Source organism: Neoarius graeffei, chromosome 26 (genome assembly GCF_027579695.1).
Source record: "Neoarius graeffei isolate fNeoGra1 chromosome 26, fNeoGra1.pri, whole genome shotgun sequence".
NCBI classification, from domain to species: domain Eukaryota; kingdom Metazoa; phylum Chordata; class Actinopteri; order Siluriformes; family Ariidae; genus Neoarius; species Neoarius graeffei.
Window position 1 is genome coordinate 44,037,735 of NC_083594.1, and position 19,586 is coordinate 44,057,320.

General features: G+C 42.4%; 1 protein-coding gene across 5 annotated transcripts in view; it reads right to left on the bottom strand.

The window, feature by feature from the left end:
- Window positions 1–19,586, bottom strand: part of srpk1b (SRSF protein kinase 1b) — a 90,859-nt gene that overhangs the window by 12,010 nt on the left and 59,263 nt on the right. For 4 of the 5 annotated variants that reach the window (XM_060910351.1, XM_060910353.1, XM_060910350.1 and 1 more), the window contains 11 exons: window positions 15,824–15,939; window positions 14,518–14,626; window positions 14,152–14,239; window positions 13,811–13,898; window positions 13,073–13,179; window positions 9,911–10,076; window positions 5,163–5,188; window positions 4,859–5,075; window positions 4,076–4,465; window positions 1,496–1,596; window positions 1,215–1,322 (listed from right to left, as the gene is read on the bottom strand). In XM_060910351.1, the coding sequence (XP_060766334.1) occupies window positions 1,215–1,322; window positions 1,496–1,596; window positions 4,076–4,465; window positions 4,859–5,075; window positions 5,163–5,188; window positions 9,911–10,076; window positions 13,073–13,179; window positions 13,811–13,898; window positions 14,152–14,239; window positions 14,518–14,626; window positions 15,824–15,939 (1,516 nt within the window). The remainder of the gene's footprint in view (window positions 1–1,214; window positions 1,323–1,495; window positions 1,597–4,075; window positions 4,466–4,858; window positions 5,076–5,162; window positions 5,189–9,910; window positions 10,077–13,072; window positions 13,180–13,810; window positions 13,899–14,151; window positions 14,240–14,517; window positions 14,627–15,823; window positions 15,940–19,586) is intronic. The other variant, XM_060910354.1, reaches the window with a different exon arrangement.

The window sequence follows — 19,586 nt, forward strand, 5'->3', positions numbered from 1 at the left end:
GTGTCAACATTTATCTTTTTTTTTTTTTAAAAATAAGATTTAAGTTGGGGCGGCACGGTGGTGTAGTGGTTAGCGCTGTCGCCTCACAGCAAGAAGGTCCTGGGTTCGAGCCCCGGGGCCGGCGAGGGCCTTTCTGTGTGGAGTTTGCATGTTCTCCCCGTGTCCGCGTGGGTTTCCTCCGGGTGCTCCGGTTTCCCCCACAGTCCAAAGACATGCAGGTTAGGTTAACTGGTGACTCTAAATTGAGCGTAGGTGTGAATGTGAGTGTGAATGGTTGTCTGTGTCTATGTGTCAGCCCTGTGATGACCTGGCGACTTGTCCAGGGTGTACCCCGCCTTTCGCCCGTAGTCAGCTGGGATAGGCTCCAGCTTGCCTGCGACCCTGTAGAAGGATAAAGCGGCTACAGATAATGAGATGAATGAAGATTTAAGTTATAAGTATCAAAAATCTTATAAATTTTTGCCAGCATTTCTCAGAATAGCAGCATTAATTTTACAGCATGGATAGCGATAACAGTCTTCACAGTGAAAGCGAGTTTTACTACCCTGAGGAAGAAGAAATAAAATAGAACATTTCAGGAGAAAGCTAAAAACCTGTAACTTGCTAACGCCAAGCAAAAACAAGCCTGAATCCTCAATGACTCAATTTTGTATAAATAGGGGACGACATAGGCGGCAAAATTTAGTTTTTTTTCCTGCCATGGAAGTGCACTTGTATACCGAGGAGGAAGCAATTTGCATTACAGCCGTGAATGAGGATTCAAAATGGCGCCTCGGCTCGGTTTTCCCTTTCGGGCGCTCTCGTTTTCTGTTAGAATTTGGTAAAGAAAAAAATAAACATATTTACCAGCTTAAGGTCGGTCCGTATGGTGAAATACCGTGACCTCGGCCTTGAATACTGACCTCGGCCCAGGTATTTCACGATACGGACCTCCCAGCTGGTAAATAACATCCATTTACATTATAGTGGGGTTAAATGATCAAATCTGATTGGTCAGAAGGTAATTGAACAGTCGCACAACATTAATGGATAAAAAGTACAATGTGATACTGTTTGAGAAAAATTTTAATCTTTGGCAAATTGCTGTGGAATAAACAGACACGACGTGACTGCTGATTATTTTCCCGATAACAGCATGCCCGGTCATGTTTAATTCCTTACCTAATTACTTTGCACTTTTTTTAATCTTTGTGTGAGAATGTGTGCGTGCCCACCATGCATGCTGTGCTCCAGATGTCTGCTGGTGTGCTGTAGCCTGAACCGATTAGTACCTCCAGAGAACGATACTGCCGTGTCTGAATATCATCCGTGAAGTGTTTGTGCTGAAGAGAGCCACGAGAGAAACAAAAAGGAGGAAGAGAAAGGAAAGGATGAGACCTGAATCAGATTTAAGCATGCTACACAGCCTGTAATTCTACTAAATGACTACAGTTAAAACACATGCTGAAATAACAGTGTGAGGAAGATTTAGGAAGGAGGTTGCTCTTCTACTCACCACCCAGCAGGCGTTGCCCAGGTCAGCGATTTTCACCTGGATTTTGTCAGCGTTCTGAGGTTCCAGCGGGTTCACCAACAGATTCCCTGCTGCAAGCTTAGCTGCAGAACAAACAAACAAAAATAGAAAGAACCTGAGAAATCAACTCTACATGACCGATACCATTAGCAAATACGTCTGCAACGATTCACCACGGTGCTCCGAAAACAGAGTTCATACCTGCCGTACCGATTATCGATCCATGTAGCTGTATTTTCAGTTCGATTCGATGACATTTTTTATTTCAACTTTGACTAATTTATAAACGCACTTTTACCGCGTAAACATTACACACTTGGACTGTTAAATCGATGTGAGAATTCGAAGCGATCGGCCGGAATAGAGCACAGCTTCGCTTCTAAATAAAACGTACAATTTGATTGGTTTGGGTCCAATCAGAGTAACTGACACTTTACATGGCAACGACATTGCTGGGCACAAAAATGGCGGACGCCAAGCTTAAAGATCCTTCGTCTCATCTTAAATCAAATTTTGGGTTTCGAGAAGACACGAAGGACATTGGAACATTCTGCACGTTATGTTGAAGAAGTATAACGGAGGGTCAACTACAAACCACGCAAATCGTTTAAAGCGAAAAACACAACACGGATGTTAACGAAGTAAATGCCGCCAAATTGAAAACTGAAAGTGTTACGAAAGTAGTAAAACCAGGTACGCGGGGACAGTTAAAACTGACTGATGTGATTACCTGTTATCAGTTAGAGTTTAGAGCCAAAGTTACAAAACAGTTTTACATGTTGCTGAGTTACTACTGTTACTTATACTAGTGTACTGATTGAACTGTTATGAACATGCATAAATATTAAATAACTCTCTTTGAACAGGAAGGTGTTTGTGAGTGAGAGAATGACCGATACTCACTGCTCTGTACGCAGGAGTTCAAGTTGCCAAAATATCCTTATTTTAACTTTTGTTTTAAGCATTTTACACCTTACATATCCTGTTCCCTCGTCAGCATTTGGAAAGTTTTCATCTTTCCAGACATGTCAATGGGATTTTGTTAAAGTGGTTTATTTGTCCTTTATATTCAGTTGCAGAATCGAATCGGTGTCTTAGTGAATCGTTGCAGCCCTACTAGCAAAACTAGACGAGATGTGTTCGCTGCACTGGTGTAGCATTTAATCAGTGAGTCTGGGATGGAGGAGGCGTTTTGAGACAGATCAATTATACTGATCGATAAAATGCTCCAGCTAGCCAGCAAACACATCAGCACTCTACTCTACGAATCTGACGCTGCAGCAGGAACTGTGGTCTGGCATTTAAAAAAAAAAAAAAAAAAAAAAAAAAACAACATACACTAAAGTGTTGACCTTTCCCCACCAATGACCAGATATAGGGGAAAGCAACAAGCCAGTAGATATCAAGATACAAGACAGATTTTCAGGGGTAAGTGGGTTCTATAGTGCTTGAATTAAACAAAACAAGGCAGCTTCGTGATGCCAATTAGTTGTACTCTGAGCTAACACTTGAATATTCAACCTTGCAACAACCAGATGATTGATTAGCCATGCATACACCCCATTTGCATGAAATTTACACAACTTCACACTCACCCTAAATGCTAAACGTGGGCGATTAGTCAAAAAGGGCTGATGTGCAGTGTTTCTTCACCTTAATACAGAAATGTGCATCAGAACTAGAATCCTGCAAAACCCAATTAAAATAATTACAGGAATGGGCTTTTTTTTTTTTTATGTTACCCATGTAATTTTTCTCATGTGTTTTGGAATGCTACTGAACTGCACTACAGAGGAAAGAAGGGAAAAAAAAAAAGGGGTCTTTTTCAGTTGTCCAAAACGGCTGCCTCATGTTGTTCATGTGTTCAGCTATTTAGTGATCAGACTGTATCCTAAACCATATCAGCAAGTGTGAAAATGCTAGAGAACTGGATTCTGTTTGAGGCAGATATTTACACACACACAAAAATTATATATAAAAGGCAGACTTCAAGAACAAAACTAAAACGAGCCCTTTTCGACATTTAAGGGTAAGTGGAAAAAATTGTGCAAATTTGATTTGGTGCTAAACAATTCAATCAACCCATATCAATAAATAACAAACGTGTATACATTTTCTTATTACCATGCATCAAATACATTTGACGAGTGCTGAACAAACAAAACCAACTAATCAACCAAAAAGGCATTTTGCCTCGACCTGGGGTCGCCAAACTCCAGACAGTGTAGCTTTTATTCCAGCCAAACAGAAGCCACACCTAACAGACAGTCAAATAAAGCCCAAGATCATTCAGGTGTAACTCCTGTTTGGTTGGGATTAAAACCTGCAGCCACATCATTTTTTGCAGATCAGACTGAAGTCCCCTGGTCCAAAGTATCCGTTTGGTTGTTAAAGGTTCGTTGAGCACCGACACCACATAAACCACATCACATCACACCACAAATCAGAACTACCACATGACTCAAGAACAGTTAGCAAAGCTGCAGGTTGAAAACCACAAACACAGAGGTGAAGGTTAGTAACTAGTAAAGAAAACATCCTCCACCAGGCCTCGTCACTGACCGTCCTCCACGTTTGGGCCTGCCTGTGAACTGGGCTCCACCTCTTTCTTGGCTCTCGACTCCATTTCCCAATTGTTTACTGTGTTACAGGCGTTCGGCTTCTTTGTATCCAGGGTCTCCTGTTTCTGCTGCGACTCAAACACGTCACAAAGCAAAGGTCCATTACCATCAGGACAGCTTGGCTCGCAGGGTGTCGTCCCGTTGCACACTGGGTAGGGGTTAATGGGCTGGGACTCCGCCTCTCCTGTGACATTGCCATAAGGGTTGACGGGAGTTTCATCCTTCTCTTGCTGCTGTGCATCGGCAGCCTTCTCGTCCTCAGGGTGCTGACTGTTGAAGTTTCCATCCATGGTGCATTCTCTGTGCTGAGACCAGGGTTCGGGAACTTCATCTGGACGAATGGCATATGAGAGAGAGAAAAAGAATAATTTATGCATTACTTGGTGTTATTTAAATTCCGACACCAGGGTCAGTCATGTGAAATGCCCTTCACCTCAACTCATTAAAAAAAACCCGCAGTCGTTACAGATATGAGAATGAGTCAGGAGTGAGTCATTACTTTATTCTGAAGCAGTTGTGAGTCACAGCAGCTACTGAATTTGAATGGATCTGGAGCTGAGGTCGTTTCCGTTTCAGCTCAACATCAGTGATTGTGCGCTACATGTGTTAATGACAGAGCGGTGACATCCTGTTAACACTGCAAAGATTGCATCAGCAGTGCGCACTTAAATATTTATTCCCTATTCTATCTTGTGTATCTGCCATCTCTCGCACACACTCTCACCCAGGGTGGCCTCGGCTGTGATTTCCTGCAGAGTCTGACTGTTGGGTACTGACGGAGTCGTGTCAGGGGTTTCCGTTTCCTCGTCCTCCTCATCTTCACCCCCTTCATTTGTTCTCTCTAGGCCTTCGATGTCCAGGATGCGTTTCTCCAGCAACTCGGCCTGCCGCTTCTGCTTCTTCTTCAGCTTCTTCTTCTTGTTCTTAGACATTTTTGCCATCTGACAGACACCGAGCACGACTTACTCAAGTCATGAGATGAGATTAAATGAAAGAATGAATGATTGCATTAAGAAAGGAAATAATACCTGTTTCGGAGCTGGGGCTGTGCTTACTGCAAGGAAAAAAAAAAAAGGGGGGGGGGGGGAAAGTCAATCACCACTTTCATGCTGACAAACACACCATGAAACCAGGACATGCCACATGCTGCTGAAGTGATTAGAGACAGCGAGCGAGAGAGAGAGAGAGAAGCTCAGCAAACTTCAAACACAGCTTCACACCAAACCTCTACAGAGTTTTAAATAATACTGTGCAGTTTTGAATGGGAACTTGAGTATATGGATTATTTGTCTTTTTTTTGGGGGGGGAAAGAAAGATCTGTAACAAATCTGCTTGCCAGCCAAAGACCAAACTTTAGTCTAGTCCATTGCTAGCATGTTCATATTTTGCAAAATCGAACCAACCTAGTTTGTTAAATATCACCAGGAGGTGCAAACGAAATTACAATGCATGCACATCTCTAATCTGGGATTTACTTCAAATGAACCTGGGTTCAGAGCGCAAGTGATTTGCTCCCAGTACAGTGATCGGTTCAACTTGTCAGGTTACTTCCCATTTCAAATTATAGCCTGCTGGAGAATGTCACGTTGCTGTCTGTGGAGAAGACAGAGTCCCTTTCTCAGCTGCTGGATATATGAAGGAAACAACTCATTTAAACGCAAATGACTGGATGTTTTTAGACTGGGGCCGATTACTCAAGTCTGCACTCAGGACTCTTGGAGAATGAGGCCTATAAGCACAGATGTAAAAGAATTTCTTCCGAACTGATGGACTGACTGTGCAGTTCCATCCATCAGGTTTTGTGCACACACGTTATGCAAAAAAAAAAAAGGGGGGGGGGGGGGGGCACCCGTGTTCACCAGTTTACTGTGCTACCAACACACAAGAGGTGAGCAGCTCTTTTTGGAAAGCACATCATGTCAAAGAGCTGTTCTCATATAGCCTAGGTCGCAACCGGACGTACGACTTTTTGGCCGTGCGATTTTTGGCATTTCCCCAAATCGCTGCGTTTTTTTTTTTTTTGTTCGTAGAGAAAGACGCACGTTGGCCATAAGTTTGTCTTGCAACTAGGGATGGCGAAAACTAAAAAAAAAATCTTGACCGACCACCGAGCCTCATTAGCCTTTAAAGTCGGTTAATCTATGAGTTTAAACAGGGATGCAAACGGCGCGCCTTTTTCACGGCTCGTGCAGATCCGATTTTTTTTTTTTTAGGGGGGGCGTTGGAGTGTCTGAATAATTTCATCAGAGTAAATTCTGTATTAAAATTACTACATAAGCAAATGCCGTTACAGTCCATGAAAAAGCCGTGAAAAAGTCGGCATCTGCGCCTTTAGTTTGTGTGGAGAGATATGATCTGCAGTAACATGCATTGTTGGCTACAGACCGAAACATACTTTCAGAATGCACTGGCCAAGGCAGGACTAAACTCGACGTGCCTTCTAAAAATAATAATAATAAAAAAAAACAGAATAGTAATTTGTAAGCTAAAAAGCCTGTGTCTACACTTTTTTTCTTTTGCCGAGTGGCAGCTGTGTTCAACTGGGGCGGGACATGACTGAATGGGTGTTTCTGATTTGTCAGCTGTCTTTAACTGGGGCGGGACATGACTGAATGGGTGTTTCTGATTTGTCAGCTGTCTTTAACTGGGGCGGGAGGGCGGGACATGACTGAATGGGTGTTTCTGATTTGTCAGCTGTCGTCCTTACACCGCATGGCATGCCCCAAGCGTTTACAAACACAGAATTCCAGGTTCTCCGCTCCAAAATCGGCAGCTTCAAAACGATTGATTTTTTTTTTTCACCGACAACCAAAAAAAATTAACCGGTTGACGTTGATTCAGTCAACTACCGGTCAAACGGTCATCGGTTAACATCCCTACTTGCAACCTGAAAAAAACGTAAGCGCCTGTAGAGTGTTTGCTTGACATGACAAAGAACCTCTGCGGCCGGTCTGCGGCCAGTCTACGACTCGAAAATCAGCACGTCACATGCGCGCCCTCCGTGCGTTTCTTGCGTTTTTTGCACGTAGATCGGCCGTAGGAGCACGTACGGCCGGTTGTGACCGAGGCTTATACAGGAAGATCTTTAGCTATGCAGGATGGCTCAAGACATGCATTTCAGTCTGATGAAAATCTGGTTTTATATGCACTGTACGTTGAAAAGTTTGGGGACACCTGACCAAATCACACCCATATGTGCTTTTTGAACATCCTATTCCAGATTTAGACCTCCTTTGCTGTTATAATACCTTCCAGTCTTCCAGGAAGGCTTTCCACTAGATTTTGGAGTGTGAATTTTGTCCATTCAGCCACAAGAGCATTACGGAGGTCAGGCACTGATGCCAAGTGAGGAGGCCTGGGGTGCAGTCGGCATTCAAATTCATCCCAAAAGGTAGGGTTAAGGTCAGGGCTCTGTGCAGGCCACTCATGTTCTTGCACACCAACCTTGGCAAGCCCTACCGTTATGTACGTCAGTTTGTGCACAGGGGCATTGCCATGCTGGAACAGGACTCTTGGGTCCATTAAGAATCTTAATGCTACAGCATACAAAAGGCATTCTAGTCAATTCTGAGCTTCCACCAGTTTGGGGAAGGCGTACGCATGGCTGTGATGGTCTCCACATACTGTACTTCTGCCCATGTAGTGGATCAATAACTATAAACAACCCTTTCCCCCGGCACTACCAAAGCTGAAACAGTAAGTAACATGACAAATTGAACCAATCACGTTACTTGGTGTAAGACACCATGTGTGGATAGCAAGCCTCAGACCTCCATTTTTACAAGGATCATTTAGACTGCATCAATTGTACTAAAAACTCTCGTCTGGTTTAATTTTTTTTTTTTTAAAAAAGCCCCAACTGAAAGATTTCACATAGACCATTTACTAAATATTGATCAAAAATAATGGAAACACTACATTATATAGTAGTGCTTGAAAGTTTGTGAACCCTTTAGTATTTTCTATATTTCTGCATAAATATGACCTAAAACAACATCAGATTTTCACACAAGTCCTAAAAGTAGATAAAGAGAACCCAGTTAAACAAACGAGACAAAAATATTATACTTGGTCATTTATTTATTGGGGAAAATGATCCAATATTACATATCTGTGAGTGGCAAAAGTATGTGAACCTCTAGGATTAGCAGTTAATTTGAAGGTGAAATTAGAGTCAAGTGTTTTCAAATCAATGGGATGACAATCAGGTGTGAGTGGGCACCCTGTTTTATTTAAAGAACAGGGATCTATCAAAGTCTGATCTTCACAACACATTTGTGGAAGTGTATCATGGCACGAACAAAGGAGATTTCTGAGGACCTCAGAAAAAGCATTGTTGATGCTCATCAGGCTGGAAAAGGTTACAAAACCATCTCTAAAGAGTTTGGACTCCACCAATCCACAGTCAGACAGATTGTGTACAAATGGAGGAAATTCAAGACCATTGTTACCCTCCCCAGGAGTGGTCGACCAACAAAGATCACTCCAAGAGCAAGGCGTGTAATAGTCGGCAAGGTCACAAAGGACGCCAGGGTAACTTCTAAGCAACTGAAGGCCTCTCTCACATTGGCTAATATTAATGTTCATGAGTCCACCATCAGGAGAACACTGAACAACAAATGATGTGCATGGCAGGGTTGCAAGGAGAAAGCCACTGCTCTCCAAAAAGAACATTGCTGCTCGTCTGCAGTTTGCTAAAGATCACGTGGACAAGCCAGAAGGCTATTGGAAAAATGTTTTGTGGACGGATGAGACCAAAATAGAACTTTTTGGTTTAAATGAGAAGTGTTATGTTTGGAGAAAGGAAAACACTGCATTCCAGCATAAGAACCTTATCCCATCTGTGAAACATGGTGGTGGTAGTATCATGGTTTGGGCCTGTTTTGCTGCATCTGGGCCAGAACAGCTTGCCATAATTGATGGAACAATAAATTCTGAATTATATCAGCGAATTCTAAAGAAAAATGTCAGGACATCTGTCCATGAACTGAATCTCAAGAGAAGGTGGGTCATGCAGCAAGACAACGACCCTAAGCACACAAGTTGTTCTACCAAATAACGGTTAAAGAAGAATAAAGTTAACGTTCTGGAACGGCCAAGTCAAAGTCCTGACCTTAATCCAATCGAAATGTTGTGGAAGGACCTGAAGCGAGCAGTTCATGTAAGGAAACCCAACATCCCCCCCAGAGTTGAAGCTGTTCTGTACGGAGGAATGGGCTAAAATTCCTACAAGCCGGTGTGCAGGACTGATCAACAGTTACCGGAAACGTTTAGTTGCAGTTACTGCTGCGCAAGGGGGTCACACCAGATACTGAATAGATACTTGATAATTTTGTCTCATTTGTTTAACTGGGTTCTCTTTATCAACTTTTAGGACTCGTGTGAAAATCTGATGTTTTAGGTCATATATGCAGAAATATAGAAAATTCTAAAGGGTTCACAAACTTTCAAGCACCACTGTATATTTAAAAAAAAAAAAAAAAAAAAAAAACCACACAACTACATAAATTAAGCTGAGAAACAACTGTTAAAAAGTTAATGTACCCATTTGTTTCCAACCCAAACTCCCGCAACCAAGGCAAGAACCGATCCTCAATTATTATTTATGCTGTGCTTTTAAGCGACCCAAAGACACTGACAATAAGCATAGCTAGCCTGTGTAGTTTTGATAATCATAGTTAGAAGTAAATGGGTCACCTGATGAAGGACGTTGTTCTGAATTACACCAATTTCCTTGTTCACTTGGCTAATAAATTGCTTATTATTCTGATCTCACCTGCCGAGCCGGATGGTGGAGGAGCTCCAGATTTCTGCCACTCCGTGGCCTCGGCTGCCAGCTTCCTAATGTATGACTCATCGACGGTTATTAAGATATTCTCTGGCTTTATGTCTGTGTGGATGATTTTGCACTTTGTGTGGAGATAGTCCAGACCTTGCAGAACCTAAAGGAGGTGGTGTTATAATTTATTTTTACCACAGCACTGCTGAATGCTCAAACATGATTAGAAAGTGTTGATTAAATTTTCTATAAAAGCAGCTACAAGGATATTCACAGGTGCATACTATTAACATGTTCATTCAGATGCATTATAGTTTCTCTCTTTTTTTTTTTTTTTAAAAAGGGACACGGTCACAAGGACTTGCATGACCCAAAATCCAATTCTAATAATAAAAGGTTACAAAAATTAAAGTAAACCACATACTGAAATGGTGCAGCTTTCTATATATTTAAAATTTATGAAGGAATATTCAGTTTATACCATCACCGAGGTACAACCCCAAATCAGAAAAAGTTGACGGTATTTTAAAACTGAAATTAAAACTGATTTGTAAATTCATTGCACTCAAATCAACAGCAGCACATTACTTGATTTACCGCAATTTTTTTTTAAACAAACACTTATTTCCATTTTAACTCTTGCAACATCTTTCAAAAAAGTTGGGACGGTAAAACATTTACCACTTTGTAATGTTGACGTTCCTTTTCACAACACTTAAAAGATGTTTATGGACTGAAGACACCAAGTGACGGTGTTTCAGGTGTTATTTTTTTCTCCCCCATTCTTCCTGCAAACAGGTCTTAGCAACAGTGCCAGGTCATGATCATAGTTTTCCATTTCAAAATTCTCCACGTTCAAAATTCTCTATTGGGGACAGAGGGGACGGGCACCCTCTTCTTCCACAGTCATGCCTTTGTAATGTGTGCAGAATGTGGTTTCGCATTGACTTGTTGAAATATGCCTGGAAAAGTGGTCATCTTGAAGAAAGCATATGTTGCTCCACAATCTCAATGTACTTTTCTACATTAATGCGCCATTACAGAAGTACGAGTGACCTTTGCCAAGGGCACTGACAACCCCGACTTTTGGACTTGTTGCTGGTTACAGTCCGGGCGATCCTTTTGGTCTTTGGTCCAGAGCACACGGTGTCCATTTCTTACAAAAAAAAAAAAAAAAGACCTGGAATACTGATTCGTCTGACCACAATACATGTTTCCACTAGGGGTGGGCAAAATTATCGATACGGCGATATATCGCGATACTTTGTCTTCCGATTCAATATCGATACTCAATTTGAATATCAATATTTTTTCAAATAATAAATCATGTTTCAGACGGGTTGTAAATCCAGTACGACTTCCGCACCTCCGCTCCGCAAGGTGTCGCTGTGCCGCTACCTCACTGCAAGGTACTCTTCGTCTTCTCTTTTTTTCCCGGTGGTTGCAGTGAGGAAAAAAAAAAACAAGCAAGCATGGCTGTTAATGTAAACCTAGAGACGCCGCCGAACTTTAAGGCAGATGTTCGGAGGCACTTTGGATTCCAAAGGAAAGGAGAAAAAAAACAAAAAAAACAGTGAGCTGGACAAAGAGTACTCACTTTGCAAAACCTGTTTCGCTCCAATTAGATATTCAGGTAACACAACAAACTTGCGAACTTACTTAGCACGACACCACCCCGACATATTAGCTCAGCCGGAGCCACCGAAACCCGACCCGAAGCAAACTACACTGGACGGCGCCAAAGTCCTCCCATCTATTTCAGTGATGTGTGACTTACTGTAACTATGAACTTAATTTTGTCATTTAAGACCAAAGGCAAGAAGCTGCACTTTATTTTGCATTTTCAATTTTAGTGTGTGTGAGACACTGCATTTTATTTTGAGTATTTACTCAAAGTTCAGAAGAAACGTGATTCACTGAGGTTTCAATTCAGTTTCAGTGTGTGGACACTGACCCACACTGCACTTTGTTTCATAATTGTGCTCAGGGAGACTAAGATGCACACTGCACTTTTCAATGTGTTCCAGACAGTGTGTTGTTCCTGCAAATATGTTGTAACTTGCGCTTGTATAGTTACAGTAAAATTGCATGGATAATTAGAATTATATTGTTTTGACTCAGTTTGTCCCATGAATTATCACTATCATCTGATGTACATACAGCTCGGATTTTAAGATGCATAATGCGTTTACATTTTTCAGTGAACTATGTAGAATATCGCAATATATCGCAGTATCGTATCGTGACTCAAGTATCGTGATGCGTATCGTATCGTGAGGTCCTTGGCAATACCCACCCCTAGTTTCCACTGTGTGATGGTCCATCCCAGATACCTCTGAATGCAGTGAGGTCAACAGTGCTTCTGGACACTTAACATATGGCTTCCTTTTTGCACAGTAAATATTTAACTAGCATTTGCTGATGTAACTCTGCATTGTCATGCTTGACAAAGGTTTGCCAAAGTAATCCCGAGCCCATGCGTTTATATCCACTATAGATGAATGACTGTTCTTGATGCAGTGCCGTCTCAGGGATCAGAGATCAAGGGTGTTCGGATTAGGCTTGTACCCTTGTCCTTTACACACCAAAATTCCAGCAGATTTCTTGAATCATTTCATGACATTCTGCACCGTAGAGGGTAAAATATCCAAATCCCTTCCAATCTTTCTTCGAAGAATGTTGTCTTTCAATAAATTCTCACGCATTTGTTAACAAACTGGAGATCCTCGACCCATCTTTGCTCCTCAAAGACTAGGCCTTTCCTGGATAGTGATTTTGTACCAAATCATGTCAACAGGTGATTGTAAGCATCGCCTGTTTCAAATCACATATTTAATTGTTTTACCTCATTACTAGCCCTAAAATTACCCTGTGTCAGCTTTTTTGGAATGGGTTGCAGGCCTTCAAGGCAGGACTGGATGGATAGAAACAAATGAAATGAAGTTGACCAGACACAACATGAAATAGCTTGGGTTCATACCGTCTGCAATGAAATACAAGTCAAAGTAAAATTCGAAATTGCCGCTTTCTTTCTTTTTAAGCATTTTCCATACCGTCCCGACTTTTTCTGATTTGGGGTTGTAATAATCCCATTATTGAAAGACTTGGTGATATTCTATACGAGATGTAAATAATAAGTGATGCAGAAAGTTACTTTACCTGCCGAATGATGCTTTTAACACAAGGTAAGGGCAAACCCTGGTAATTAGACTTGATGATCCACTTGAGCAAGTGGTGACCAAGGACCTCAAAAACCATGCACACATCTGAGAGCAGTCATGATCAAGGTCATAAGCGAGGGTGAGTGAGTGGGTGGGGGGAGGGAGAACATGCTGACAGCACGAGATAGAGGGCGATGAGCCCAGCTCCAATTAAATGACAAAAGACGCTTATTAAAATCTCTTCCAGCATAAAAGAGCAGAGAAAGGATTCATTAGCAGATTTCTGCAAGTACTGCAGTGCTTTGTACAGGCAGATCTTACAAAAAACACTGCAATACTTTGCAGAGATATGGAAATTATAAGCTTTAGGTAAATGCAGAGCAACGCCTTGTTGAACTCTGGGGGGGATATCGCATCAACTTGGAAAGTCAGAAAGAAGCCCTCAACCCTGAGTTTAGCAAACGTCGTCATAACATGATGTTCACAGTGGAAAAAGTCAAACTAACTACATAATGAACAGCACTAAATCTCTAACATTTGCTGGCTAGTTTGGCGTTAATAAAAGGCAAGATTTCATGGAGGTAGCCATGTTTTCGCCCCATAATAATTCTGAGTTGTGACTTCCCACTTCCGAGTTACGTTGAACACAGCATTCCTTGATACTTTCAAATGGACATAAATCCATACAAGCTGGAAATTTCAAGCACCCAGAGTAACATTATGGCTGAAAGGATACGAGTACCGTTAACACCTGAAATCTTGAAGTCATCCAGCAGCTGCACTACTTTCTCTCCGCTGGGGTCATTTGGATCCGAGGTTCGCACCTAATCCAGAAAGCGTGTTCACACATTTTAGACAGCCTCTGAGTCACAATTCACTTTAACCTAATTTTCCTCCATTCATTCCAGCTTAAAAACTTCAAGAGCTTTTCTCTGCAAAGGAAGTTCTCTCTCCAGACCACTTGAAAATAATAAAAGGAACCCTAAATGCCATTAGCTTAAATGCGCAGAGGTTAAATGGTCTAAAAAGCAGCTTGCAGTAGTCACCATAGCAGCAGTGAGTTTGGTAGACACTCACTGCGCGCAGGAGCTTGATCTCATCCAGAGCCGTTTCAGTGTAATGCTCCGCACTCTTCACTACCTTCATAGCCACGAAGCGCTTTCCCCTACACACATGCACAAAACAAACAAAAAACACACGCGTCAACAACAGCGTTCTTACATCCAGACTTGATCAAATCGTAATATATAGGCCTGCATGCAAATATGTTTATGTACACAACCACAAACAGTGAACACAACTGTAATCAGTCTATCAAATTTATAAGCAACTTGTGTATTTTATAAATGTACACAAACTTTTTCCAATGTTGTATTCCCGAAATTAGTGTTATGGTGTCAAAACAAAAACTCTGCTGAGAAGACAAGTGGAATTCTAACTCACTGGATGTCCCATGCCAACCACACAGTGGAGAAATGCCCCCAGCCCAGTTTGCGGATCACGTGGTACCGGCCGTTGAACAGGTCCCCGATCTTCACATGGTGATAACCACCTGCAGATGATCAAGTGAATGTAAGGAAAAAAACAAACAAAACAACAACAAATAATCTGCTTTTGACTTGTGCAATTGTAGTATCGCTTCATAACCATAGTACCCACAGACTCGTCCATCTACCCAAGTACTCATCTATCCATCCTTCTATTCACCCAAGTAACCATCCACCCACGTACTCATCCACCCATCCATTCAGTCATGTAACCATTCATCCTTCCACCCAAGTGCCCATCCATCCATGTAATCATTAATCCATCCATCCTTCTATTTATCCAAGTAACCATCAATCCATCTTTCCAAGTACATTTCCATTCTTCCACTCAAGTACCCATCCATCCATCTATCCAAGTAGTGATCCATCCATGCATTTACTGAGCCAAGTACTTATCCATCCATCCAGCCAAGTACGCACCCACCCAGTCATCTAACAAAGGTTCCATCAATCCATCCTTCAAGACTAGTACCCACCCACCTATCCATTCATCTTTCCAAGTACATTTCCATTCTTCCACCCAAGTACTCATTCATCTATCCATCCAAGCAAGTAGTTATCCATCCATACATTTACTGACGCAAGTACTTATCCATCTATCTACCCATGTACCCATCCAGCTATCTTTCCAAGTCCATTTCCATTCTTCCACCCAAGTACCCATCCATCCATCTTTCCAAGTGCATTTTCCATTCTTCCACCCAAGTACCCATCCATCCATCTTTCCAAGTACATTTCTATTCTTCCACCCAAGTACCCATTCATCCATCGAAGGCAAGTAGTTATCCATCCATGCATTTACTCAGCCAAGTACTTATCCATCCATCTATCCAAGTACCCATCCATCCATCTTTCCAAGTACATTTCCATTCTTCCACCCAAGTACCCATTCATCTAAGCAAGTAGTTAGCCATCCATGCATTTACTGAGCCAAGTACCCACCCACCCAGTCATCTAGCAAAGGTGCCAGTCATCACAGGCACAGGATACAGCCAAGGAACTATCCATCTCTCCAAGTTTTTATGCCTCTACATACAGCAATTTTTACAGTTTATCTATCCATCCATCTATCGATCTATCCACCCCAATAACACCGTCTTATGTAAAATATTTAATTATGTTGGCATTAAAAAAAAAAAAAAATCTACTAACACATCATATTTCACTTTGCTTCCACGTGTAACCAATGTTGCTCATCTTACCCTTGCAATAGTCATTGGGATCTTCCTGCTCTTCATCATCAGAGCCCAAGATCTCCTCCTCTTGCTCCTGCAGAGCTGAGTCAGGCTGGGCAGCTCCCCGCGGGTGGGGATCAGGTCTGGTGAGGGTGGAGAACATGCATCAGCACATGGTCAGAGCCACATAATACCAAAGCTTCCAAAATTAGAGTGCGTGTTTCTATGTGGTAGCAGCTCAAGTCTGTGCAAGCTGTCTTTTGGGGAACAGACAACTGCAATTAATAGTTGATGTATCCAATAGGATCACTGCTACAATGACCATTCTCTACAGGTGTTTGTAATATCTAGATGCATATTAAAAATGTCATCACCACACTACAGAACACACTGGCGTATTTACTGCTTAAAAAGTCGGTTAGGTTGGGAAGTGTTCAGGCGTTCTGTCTCACGATTATTTGCAGGAGGAGCTTTTTCTGCTGCCATTGCCCAAAAAGAGCTGATCATTTTCAAAAAGAAAGTGCTCTGAAGAAGACAAGCTGACACGACTACCTTCTGTCTGCATTGCACTCACACTGTACAAAATGTCGTCTTGTTATGAAGCTAGTGTTCAGTCAGTTCAATGTTCTTTTCAAGCCTGTTCAATCCCTCTCAAACTGCTTCAGCGGGAGGCCGCAATGGGAGGCTTGGCGAGAATGCTGAAAAGTGCTTAATCTAGCTGGTTTTTATTTTGGGTATAAGTCAGGTCAGCCTAAAAGGATGCGTTTGGGCAGGTGTGTGTAAAGTAGATAGAGGCTTCAACAGCATAAACAGCAAACATTTCATCAGGCAAAACAAGCGATGTCAATTCAAAGAGGCAAAAGAGGTTTATTTCTCTGCAACTAGAGGAGGGAATCCCTTTGTGAGAATCCTGGCTGAAAGATTACTCAAGTCAGAGGAGACAAGGGGGTGCAACTGTCAAATCAATCCAGATTCCGATGCCGATTAGCTCATCTGCCATTCTTATTGGTGGAAAGACGACTATCCTGGCATATTCTCAAGTATTAGCTCCGAGCAGAGTGCACAATTCAAAAGACATGCAGGTTAGGCTAACCGGTGGCTCTAATGCCGCTTTTCCACTACAAACGCGGCTGAGCCGTGCCGTGCCGAGTCGAGCTGAGTCGAGCTGAGCGGGGCTATTGAAGTTGCATTTCGACTACAACCGCGCTGAACCGTGCTGGCTGGAAGTGGGTGGACACATTGGGTGGAGTTAGCGAAAGTGGGTGGACGTCACGTGATGTCGTTAAGCAGCGCAAACAGTGACATCAGTGACAGTGGCGGAACAAGTCAGAGCCGGGCCGGGGGCGGGGCAAATGACCGGGCATTTTATTAAAGCTTATCATAACATCATTTTAGGTTACAAAATGTCCGCAACTGCGGTGTTTACCAATTTCAACACTACCGGGTGCAACTATGTTATTTAGTACATCAAGTCCTTCAAACGAACATGTAACTCAGAAACAAAAAACATTAGGATACTGTACATGGCTCATAATAAAACATCAATAGCCTATACTGCGCACATTATTTGAAGGGCATACGAATGAGCGCTCAGAGTGGTGACAGGAAGAGTCAGAAATAAAAGGAGGGCGGTGCAAACCTCACTGAATGCGCTGTGTTTACCAATTTCAACACTACGGGGTGCAACTATGTTATTTTGTACATTAAGTCCTTCAAACGAACATGTAACTCAGAAACAAAAAAACATTAGGCGACATACTGTACATGGCTCATAATAAAACATCAATAGCCTACTGCGCGCATTATTTGAAGGGCATACGACGAGCCTTGCGCTCCGCAAACTCGTGCACGATGCTCTGTATGTCACTGATTCAGTGAGCTTTTAAGCGGTAGTCTCATGACCCGGATAGTAAACAATAAACACGGAGGACATGGAGTCGTTAGTATTGCTGGTCTTGGTGCTGTGGCTTGTTGTCACCTACAACACCAACAGATACTGGCAAGAGCGTATAGATGAGGCGAGGCGCATAAGGCTTCAGAAATTCTCGTAATTCATAATTCTTCTTCTTCCGGGTTTGCGGTGTTTACAGATCCCAGCGCGCTCGCGGGGCGTGTGTGGGCATGTGAGGACACTCCTCCTCACCAATCAGTGCACAGGGGAGTGTCTGCTCACGCCCCCAACCTCAGTCGGCACGGTTTGGCTCGCTTCAGCCCCACTCCAAAACGGTGCGAGTTTTAGGGGCTAAGCAGGGCTGAAACGAGCTGAGTCGTGCTGGTTTTTGGTAGTCGAAACGCGAGCCGTGTCGGGCTGAAGTGAGCTGAAGCGAGCTGAAAAAGGGTAGTGGAAAAGGGCCATATATTGACCGTAGGTGTGAACGTGAGCGTGAATGGTTGGTTGTCTTTGGGACTGTGTCCGAAATCGCTCCCTATTCACTATATAGGGCACTATATAGTGGGGACGCCATTTTGTAGTGCTGTCCGAAACCTTCGTGAGGATTATTTACACCCTGTATAGTGCACTCCAAGTATCCCACAGTGCATCAGGAAAAGTAGTGTACAACCGATGGTCACTAACCAAAGCAATCTATCCCATCATGCATTGCGGTCGCGCTGAAAGAAATCAAATTAAAAGTCTCAAATTTGATTTAATAAAAGAGCGGCAAAGAAGAAAGTATTTGGTCTTGATTTAAAAAAAAAAACTGAAAGATGTAGGTACTTTGTATTGATTAATGCAGGAAATACGCTCCGTATAATATGTATATCAAAAACACATGCATGCATTTATTATTTTGTAAACCCACCAGCCGACTGACCTGGCACTTTTTAATTGTGCGACAGTAATGACGTAAATACCAGCATGACAGACGAGTGTCTGAAAGAGGGTTTTCCCCCCATTTTACAAATGAGCTCATTATGTAGTCCTCTATATAGTAATTCCCTATATAGGGAGTAGTGAACAAGTGAGCGATTTCAGGCACAGGGTATGTATGTGTCAGTCCTGCGATGATCTGGCGACTTGTCCAGGATGTACGCCGCCTCTCGCCCATAGTCAGCTGGGATAGGCTCCAGCTTGCCCGCGACCCTGCACAGGATAAGCCAGGGATGCAAACACAACCATGGTCAAAAAAGAGTGAGGTAGCGCGGTGACGCGGACCCCCCCACCACCACCACACACAAAATATCAGTCAGACAACAGTTTCAACAAAACAGAACATTTATTAATTACTATTATTTATTAATTCAGTTCCCAATCCATCTTCAGTTCCCCACCCCAAAGTCAGTCCATCTTTACTCCTTTTTCTTCCTTTTCTTTGCCACTTCCTGAAGTTTGTGTAGTGCCTTGGATGTACGCACCACGAACTCATAACACACACATGGATTACACATTACCATTTGATCACTCGATGTTCTAAAATAGCAGCTAGTCGGGTGCTAACGGTTAGCATTTTAACTAAGCCAGACAGCCACAAGCTTTAATAAGATCAATTCTTGCACGTATAGAACGGTATTACGGCACTTAAATATTATCTAGGAACAAAAAACAATAGTCATTAACTCATGTAGACACTACGTTGAGAACAAAGACAGTCATCATGCAACTCCTCAAATAACATTACGTTTTTCAGGCGTTTTTTACCCCAAGGATACCGTAGGTCATGGCTAATATGGTTAGATGAAGGAGGCTAGGTTACGAGAGACAAAGTTAATAATTATTTTAACACTTACGCTTTGATTGTAGACGAGTAAATGACTTCCACTTCAACGCTGATCGTTTACTCCCAGTCACCGA